This window comes from Cynara cardunculus, assembly GCF_001531365.2.
Source record: "Cynara cardunculus var. scolymus isolate 2C chromosome LG 17, CcrdV1, whole genome shotgun sequence".
In the NCBI taxonomy this organism is placed as follows: Eukaryota; Viridiplantae; Streptophyta; class Magnoliopsida; order Asterales; family Asteraceae; genus Cynara; species Cynara cardunculus.
The window spans coordinates 34,452,631-34,462,157 of NC_037544.1; the positions used below are offsets into that span (position 1 = coordinate 34,452,631).

At 35.3% G+C, this 9,527-nt stretch overlaps 1 protein-coding gene across 1 annotated transcript in view; it reads right to left on the reverse strand.

Annotated features, from left to right (window-relative positions):
- Window positions 1-3,190: 3,190 nt before the first annotated feature.
- LOC112500902 (tetratricopeptide repeat protein 1) overlaps window positions 3,191-9,527 on the reverse strand; it is an 11,696-nt gene continuing 5,359 nt past the window's right edge. Inside the window, exons 3-5 of the mRNA XM_025104512.1 lie at window positions 6,966-7,092; window positions 6,338-6,451; window positions 3,191-3,447 (exon numbers count right to left, since the gene is read on the reverse strand). Coding sequence (XP_024960280.1) covers window positions 3,332-3,447; window positions 6,338-6,451; window positions 6,966-7,092 — 357 coding nt within the window. The 3' untranslated portion in view covers window positions 3,191-3,331. The remainder of the gene's footprint in view (window positions 3,448-6,337; window positions 6,452-6,965; window positions 7,093-9,527) is intronic.

Below are 9,527 nucleotides of genomic sequence, written 5' to 3' on the forward strand. Positions count from 1 at the left end.
ATAATTAAGTATTCTGTTAGAATTTAATAATTATACTAATTATATTTTAGATTTTTTATATTTAAAATGAGATGTTTATCTTGTATTTGATTGTGTTTATCTGCAGTTAGTTACACGAATTCAGATATGGGATGAAATCGGATAGGGATGAAATCGTTTAAGGATGAACGGGTTTAAGAGTTTTAAGAGTTTTAATAGTTTTAATCAAATGTTTTATAAGATAGTATAGATATAATACAATCTACGTATGTAATATATGGATATAAATTATTAAATCATTTTAAAAAATTCCAACTGCTTTTCTTTAAAAGATATAAATTTTGGTATTTTGGGATTAAAAAGATTTGATTAAAAGTCACATGGTGGTCCACTTGGTACCTTATCAACCCCAACCACCATATGTCACATATTTATGTCAATTTTGTATCATACTTATGATCTATCAAAGTTAGGGGTGTTTAAAAACACGACCAATTCGATCAATCCGATCAACCCAATTCAACGTAAAATAATCCAACCCAACTCGATGAAACCGATATCCTTTTATTTATTGGATTTAATATGATTGTTGAATTTGTATTAATATATATATATATTAGACAATTACACTATCATGTATGCTTTTCATATACACATATTTTCAATCTATTCACATCTCTATATAACTCATTCGTATATATGTTCAGTAACTGTGAACATATATATGTAAATTGAGAAAATTAACTGAATGTGATATACGTAAGAAATATGGATAAGTTATTTCAAATGGTTGATGATGAAAAAGAAATTATGAGTAGAGAAATAACAAATTCAAAGTTAAAAGAATATTTTAATGTACTAAAGTATCAATCCGACCAACCCAACTAACCCAACCAACCTGTACGGGTTGGGTTGGGTTGAGTTGCACTTTGGTTTGGGTTAGGTTGGGTTAAGATTTTTCAAACCGCAAGCATTGGATTGGGTTATAACAGAAGATTGAAAACAACAATTTTCAACACACGTAAACAAAAACCGTAATTTACTCCAATAATAATAATATTAAATAAGACAGTAACGCATTTGGTTGTTTTCTTAGAGGAATTTAATCATTTATCAATTAACGTTTTATTGTTTACTCAGCTACAGACTTTAGTGACTTATCAAACGCTTACCTGGGTAAGCGCTTACCAATTAACATTACCACACCGGATGAATATGGTAAGGAACGAGAATCTTATCCGGTAAGAACGAGACAAAGACCAAGAGTCTTACCCGGTAAGTGAAGGCGACGACTCTTACCATGGTAAGTGCTTACCGGGTAAATTGTTGCATACGATGTCGTTTTGGTGGACTAAAATCTTACCCGGCAAGTAAATAATAGTGTTAAATTTTATCAGTAAGCAATTATAATTTGTTGGTATACGATTTTGAGAAGAAAAAAAAACATGATATCATACCATGTTTACCGCTAATATATATTCTGGTTGGGGTTTGAGTAAGAACGATCATTTTCTTTGTGAAAACAAAGAATATTCTTTTTATATCATATAATATAACGTAACATTCACGGAACAATTAAAAGTGACGTATTTGTTGTAATTTTCATATAATCTTTTACTTATCTTATTCTATAATACAAATGCAAAAACCATATTGAAGCATCCCCAAAATAGATGATACTTATGATATTAACAACTGAATAACAATTTAGGGTTAGGTGTTGTTTGTTTACCTCTTAATAGTTCTATTAAGAGGTAACCTATGAATTGTTAAGAGGTGAATATTGTTTGGCAAAAAAAAAATATGCTTCTTAATGGTCTAAAACCCTCTTAATGATTTTGTATCTTGGATCTTTCTTAACCATTAAGAGCCCTAATTTCATTGTACACGATTACTAAACAATTATATTTTATTTTGCACTATATCATGAGAGTCTCTTAATCATTCTGATCACTTAATTATTCTATATCAAACCATTCAGCAATTGCCAAACAGCACTAACTCTAATTTCTTAACAAATTAATAAAGAGGGCTTTTTGAACATTTTTTGTTCAAATCTTACAATTTTTTTTAAAAGAAAATTAAATTTTTTATTGAAGTATATATATTTATAAACGGTAAATATAACAAATAAACTCACACACATTCCTCACTTTTGGTAAGGTTTGAACCCAACTTCAACAACTTTTCAATTTTAAAAATTTTAAAATCAATTATGACATTAAAATATTAAATAATGTTGCATTCTCTATCTTCTTTCTTCTAACTTTCTCAGTTCCAAAAAGATAAGTTTAGAGAATCTATTTAAGGATGAACGCGGATTGGGTTGAGCGGTTTACAACAATTTTATAACTCAACCCAATTATGGTTGTTTAGAAAAATCTTAACCCAATCCAACTCATTTAAAAGTATAATCGAACCCAACCCTTACGGGTTGGATTGGATTGACGGGTTAGTAGTTACATAATTTGACGAATGAAATAATTCATAAAACTTAAAGTTTTTTTTTTTTTTTTGAAATGAGATAAAACTTAAGTTTATAGACTATACTATAAAACATCATATCTAAAAAGATTACAATAGATTTATAGGACGTTTTTGGACGTTTCAACAAATATTTTAGAATGATTTTTAAATAAAATATCATATTAATTATTTTATAGAAACAGATTGATGGTTTTTTATACACCCCTAAATCTATTACCTTCAAATTTCACCTAAATACCTCCAATTCTTCACTTCCATTTTTATAGGATATGTTAGGAAATGTTCTGTCAAACACTTCCATTAATTAAGAATCACCAAGTTTCTAAACATAAAATATGTATCTTCAACAGTTTCTTTGTAATTTCTTTAAAATTTTAAGAAAAAATCAAAATCTTGAAAAAAATATCTGACTCTTAACAGTTTCTCCATTTTAGAGATTCTAACATTAAATAGATTTACTATCTCAACAAACTTCTAGCATTTAATTAGTCGAACAATATGATAATATTTCTCACAACCCACGTTCAAAATCGGAGATTTATCCACCCTCTCGAGTACTTGCTCCATAATGAACTTTTAAAAGATCTGTTGGAGCAAAAAACTAAAACAAAAACTTCATTTTCTCCATTTTGAAGAATCTGTTGGAGATGCTCTAAAAATGCAATTGTTGCACAAATGTTTAAGCAAGGCCAAGTTGTTCATCAACTGTTGCAATTGCAAGATACAAGTGGTAACCAACTTTTAACGGATCGGAAAAAACAAAACACGATATCTCCAACATGGATGCAGTTTGTTTCCGAAATCTTAATACCAAAGAAAGTCTCATAGATATCTTCAGCTATATATAAACACGCAGAAGCCATCTCTAGCGCTGAAACGAGATAGAATATGATCCCGTATTTGGATCTTGCACTGCTTTAAAGTTGTCGACGCTCATCCCAAATTTTCCCAGAATAGTGTTGCCCATATCTTTCAACTTCCCTGCACAAACATAACATTCAGAGAATCTAATCTTCGTCGACAGAAATTATGTAGGCTGTTTGGTTGGTTATCTATCTATTAAGTCTGGACAGATAAAGTTGTCTGTGTGAATTAATATGTTGTATAGATTGGGAAGGTTTTTTCATAGATGATAGGAGCGTGTTTTTTAATTAGGAGGGGCAGGTTTGGACAAAACTTGGCTTTCTGCATAAAGCTCCCTCCTAGAAGCTTATTGAATAAGCCACTTTCTATATCATTTAGCCACTACCAAACAGTCATTTATAGCTAACCGAATAAGCTGTGAGTCTTATTAAGCTTATTAAGTTGCTAACAAACAGGCCTGAATCTTTTGGGGGCAAAGGGCATGTCTGATTACATCCTACCCCCAAACCTTATTTACGAGCAGAAAATATTGGGATCGTTGGGTTTTTAGACGGAAACTTTTAGAAGCACCAATATTTGAGAAGCTATACACATGCATAGTATACATGGTTGTGTTTTTGGGTATAGCGACTATACTTGAAGAATGGTTACTATAGTTAGTAATAGGTTATCATCACCAGCAAGTACAATAGGGAATTGGTCCCAGTATGGTATACTTGCTTATACGGATGTTGTTTCGAGTCTGACTGCCATAATGGGAGAGTTACAACTCATTTAGAAATTAAGCTCCTTTGCAGACACTAAGGGGTCGTTTACCAAATGCTTGCTCGGGTAAGCGCTTACCAAGTCACGTTACCTCAGCAGATGAATATGGCAAGGACCAAGAATCTTACCCGGAAAGAGCGAGACAAGGACCAAGAGTCTTACCCGGTAAGTGAGGGCGACGACTCTTACCACTGTAAGCACTTACCGGGTAAATTGTTGCATGCGATGTCGTTTTGGTGGACTAAAATCTTACCTAGTAAGTAAATAATAGTGTTAAATTTTATTGATAAGCACTTACCAAACGGCCCCTAAGCTCTTAAGCCAACCACCTAATGGGTGGTTGTGTGTGTGGTTTGCCTATGATGCTCTTGGGGAGGGGTGGGCTGGCTCAGAGGTTATTGGTTATAAAACTAATGTCACCCGATGTAATGAAAAAGAAACAGCCACTAGATATAACCCTCCTTCCCCCCAAATTATCGAGTCCCAACCCTGCTGACAGTAACACGCACACACTGGGTTACAAAACCAGCAGAAAATTTATGGTACTATTTTTGGTTGAAAAGACAATTGGCTACGTAAGGTCCTCTATAGCAAGTAAAGTGGAAACTGGAGCTGTACACATTCCCGTTAGAAACTCGGGCTTGAACAACCATTCTCAAAAAAATGGGATTCCAGACAGACCCGTCAAGCCAGTTTATATTTTTTGTACAGTTATTATTTTATTAAAGAATTTAGAATCCCACTTGGCTGGCTTTGGGCTCGACTCCCCCAACCGAGAATCAACCGCCTCTTGTATACTATGTGATATACATCTAGTATGGCCTGAATCTCGATCTTGACTCTTCATGACTCAAAATTTGTGAAACTATCTTTTTCTAAAGAGAATACATTGTTATGTTTTAACCTCTTATTTTAAGTTGGAAAGAAAATTATGTATTCTGAATGATTTTATGTAGCTTATGATTTTATATAAGTTTCGTCTTTTTAAATGTAAAAGACATTTTAGACCCATTTGCTCGGGGGCAAGCCCAGCCCGTTTACAGGGCGGGTAACGGTAAGTTATTGAGCCTGCAAAAACAGGCTTGGGTTTTTGCTATATTAAGGGGTTGTTTACCAAACACTTACCCGAGTAAGCATTTACCAAGTAACATTACCTCACCGGATGAATATGGTAAGGATCAAGAATCTTACCCGGTAAGAGCGAGACAAAGACCATGAGTCTTACCCGGTAAGTGAAGACGACGACTCTTACCATGGTAAGCGCTTACCGGATAAACTGTTGCATATGATGTCGTTCTGGTGACTAAAATCTTACCCGGTAAGTAAATAGTAGTGTTAGATTTTACCGGTAAGCACTTATCGGGTAAGTGTTTGGTAAACGACCCCTAAGCCAGTTGGATAGAAAAATATGTTATGCTCTGACGGAAAGGCTCATGCCCAGCACAATCCCACAAATGACCACCTCTAATGGAAACCATGCATTTGGTAGGTAGGTCACTAATGGCCATATGTACTTTTAAAGTCACAACCACTTATAAACGGTTTCCCCTTGCACTTTAATGGGACTTTGTATTATTTTATTATTTGCAAGTATAATTGCTAAGTAGAAATTTTTAACACTCAGTTGGTCAGAATTTCTTAACAAGTGTGTTCAATCAAAGTGGACAATTATTGTAGAGGGAACACAAAACTTTACCAGCACAATTATAACCTCCACCCATTGAAGTTGCAAGTTAATATATTAAGGAACTGGGAGTGCAGAATAACATAACGTGTAATTGATATTGAGTTACTCATGGTTGGATGGGATATAAGAGACTAATGGGGCGTTTGGTGTGCAATCGGGACTGGATAGGACTGGAAGGGACCAGACGGGCGAGACCAAGGTAGGGGGTGAAAGAATTGTGGAAGGTTTGACGGTTTTAATTTGACATGGGTAGTTTAGTAATTTACCAATCTTGTCTCATCTCCCTGATTTTTTGGTCCAGCTACTTTGGTGGGACAAAAAAGATGCACTTTTGTCCCACTCGGTCCTGTCCTATCCCATACTAATGTCATGCCAAACCATGGGACAACAAGTTCAGTTTTGTCCTGTCCGCATGTTAAACGCACTCTAAGAAAACAAAATAGCCCATTCCTAATGTATGACCATGTAGCCAATAAGTGAGTAGTGTGGTATATTCAGAGGGGAAGAGGACAATGAGAAAATATTAACATAAGAGTATCTTTAGGTAATGCTTACCAATCATCTCTTCCTTCATTTTTTCACGCTTTTCTATAGCCAATGGCTCTAAACGGATAATGGTTCTCTTAGCTTGGTGATTTGAAGGATCCAACTCCAAGATTTTCTTCATATCTGGAAAAGAAAGTACAAGCAATTCAAATAAACACACAACAAAGTCCTAAAAGATGTCATTTTAATGCTGCCGTTCCAGCTGGTGTACTTGCTCTACTTGTTTAAACATAATTCATGGCATTGACTGTGCCATTACAGCTATGTACTTGCTCTATTTGTTAATCTTATTTCATGATATTGACTGTGCATACTTGTTATATTTCATGCTATTAAGGTGTATACTTCGTTTCTTAAGTTTGCTTCAAGCTTTTCAACTCGTCAAAACTTTTTTGCTTCCTTAAGTTGGTTCTAATCTTCACAAAGACTTTTTGGCAAGCCGGGGGTCTTCAAGGAAACATCTTTACCCCCTGGGATAGGGAAAAGGTATAGTACATCTTACCCTCCCCAAACCCCACTTTGTGTGAATTCACTAGGTCCATTTGGTTTGGTTATTACAGTATGTGTGAAAATAGACCAAGATATGAAGTCCAAATGGAAATTTTAGCGTGATATAGCTATCAACGTAAGTACTTACCAGCAATAGCCTCATCATAGTTTTTAAGCTTTTCATGGGCCTCTCCTCGTCTAAGCAGAGCTTTCATGTATGTAGGATTTATCTCCAATGCCTTGGTACATTCTTTAATTGTATCCTCGTAGTTTCCCTGAGATAGATACAAGTGTCATCACGTTTAACGAAAACTTGGAAATACACAGAATGCTTGGCCAATAAGAAGGCTTTTAGGCACAAAGCATGGCGATGAGAGGGAATAATATTATCTCTATGATAACATTAATCAAAGACACCATTACTGATGCTTCTTCTACTATACGCAATGTTTTACCACCTAATGAAATATAATATACGTGTCACAGCCTTAACATAAGTTTATTTTCTTAGAATCGAACATTTAAAAAAAGCTTACGCCTAATAACATGCACCATGCATATTATCATCTTCATTTGCTGCCAATCAATACTATAATTCAGTTGATAAAAAGCCAACCCCAGAAAGAATATCCAAAAGTTGGAAGGTATGGTTTGAAGATGTTGGGAACCAGTTTTCAGCAAACAAATTGTTGCTTCCCTTGTTTTGATCACACTTCCTGCACTATTTTGCTCCCTAGCATGCTCTCTCCTATTAATTGTAGGGTGACATTTATTTTGATACTTGAGATGTAAAATCTGAAATATTTAAGTACCTAGATACCAGATTAAGCATTAACCAATAAGAGCATCTACAATGGAGGTTCTTGTGCAGGTTCTCTAAGAAGATGAAGGTTCGAAGAAATAGAGGTAATTGTTGTACCAAAATCCTGATCTGCTTGTATGGAGCAGAGTCAGTTTCAAAGTTTAGTTTACAAAGATTCTCTTTTGCAAAGTGGGTTGAGAATTTAACTTGCTGGGCTTATGCTGATTGGACTGTGAAGGAAATTAACGAGCAAATGGATTAGTAACTGGGCCATTATGTTCAACTTTGATGGGCTTCTGGATTTGGAATTCGTCCCGCGAACAGGGCTATATGGGCTCTCCTCAAAGATTTTGTTAGGAATTTTTATTTCCATGTTTATTCTAGAGGGATTTATATGGGTATAGAGAGCATACAAAGGTTTTAAATACTGTTTAGCCAAAATGGGTATGCCCATTATGTTCTTGTATTTTCTTTCTTTTATCAATAATTTCTTTTTGTGGAGGACAACCCCCTTTACCCAAAAAGACAGAAGGTAACTTTCATCATCCGAAGCTACCTTATGCTACAAAGTCCAGTCTGTGCACCCTGTGTCCAGGGAGTAAAGACGTGAAGAAACTATTTATTATGTTGACATCTAAGCAATTAATGCAGTCAATTACGAAAATAGCGGTCGGGGCCTTGATTTGAAATAACACTTATCGCGGAGATATAGCGGTGACATAGCGGTAAAAATTATGTTCATAAAATAAATACGAATATATACATATATAGAACTTAAAATATTGTATGTCTAATACATATCAAGTCAAACAATTCAAACCACACAAGCAACATATAGTAATAGAGTAAGCAGGAGTTGTGCTGTCGAGTCGAGAAGAAAACTCTAGCAGAAATCCAGCACAAAACCCGTGGAACCGTGGAATGAAGCTTTTTGGACTCGGCAATTGAAGAGCAGAGCTTTGGACATGGAATCGATACCAAAGTTTGACCTAATTGTTTCTATTGTTGATTTAATATGTTTCCTTTTTGTTTGTAGGCCTAAGTTTGACTCTAAATAGCCCATATAAATGACACAACAAAAGCCCAAATAGTTAAAGAAAGAAGTCCAAAAGAGCCCAAAAGAAAATTCTGTAATAGCGACGCTATTTGGTATCAAAATTGCGGTCAATAGCGGTAATAGTGCCCGCTATTTTCGGTAACGCTATAATACAGCGCTATTCATGCACTGCTATTTCGGCCAGGACCGCTATAGCGCGCTATTAACTGCATAGGTTGACGTTTTCATAAGTCAGAAAAGACCAGGCATACTACTTCTATGCATATTCCACTACTACCACATATCTTAAATAATGTCCTCAGGACAGATTACACCCACTTGGACAAGGATGTATGGGAAGGAAGGACGGTAAGGATTTGACTAGGATCTATAAGCCAGAAAGCATTTGATCATTCATGTTCAGGTAAAATATTTTGAAAGGAAATATTATTACATCAACAAGAAATAGAGTTACAGTTGCTACAATACTCGAAATGCTTCTCTCAAGTGAAGGTTTCTGGCTCAGCTCCTGAGACCATGCTTTCGAACTTCTTAAATGGCCGAGAATTAAAACCCAACACTAGTATTTTCATTTTTCAGAGAATACTGTGCATGATTGTCTAAAGGAGTTCCTCATTAAAGCAGGACAATTTTCACACCTTTCAGTCATAACATTAGAACGTCTCTAGCATTCATCTAACAACTGAGTAGAACTAAGTTGGACAAGCATGGGACACGCCTGTTCCACCATTACCCCTGGAACTAAGTGGAACAAGAAAGTTTTTCCCTCTTTACCCCTTCTTCCTCTCCATCGCAGCCTCCATACACCCTCCATCGCACTCCATGCTCTGCCTCCATCGGCGACTGCCTCC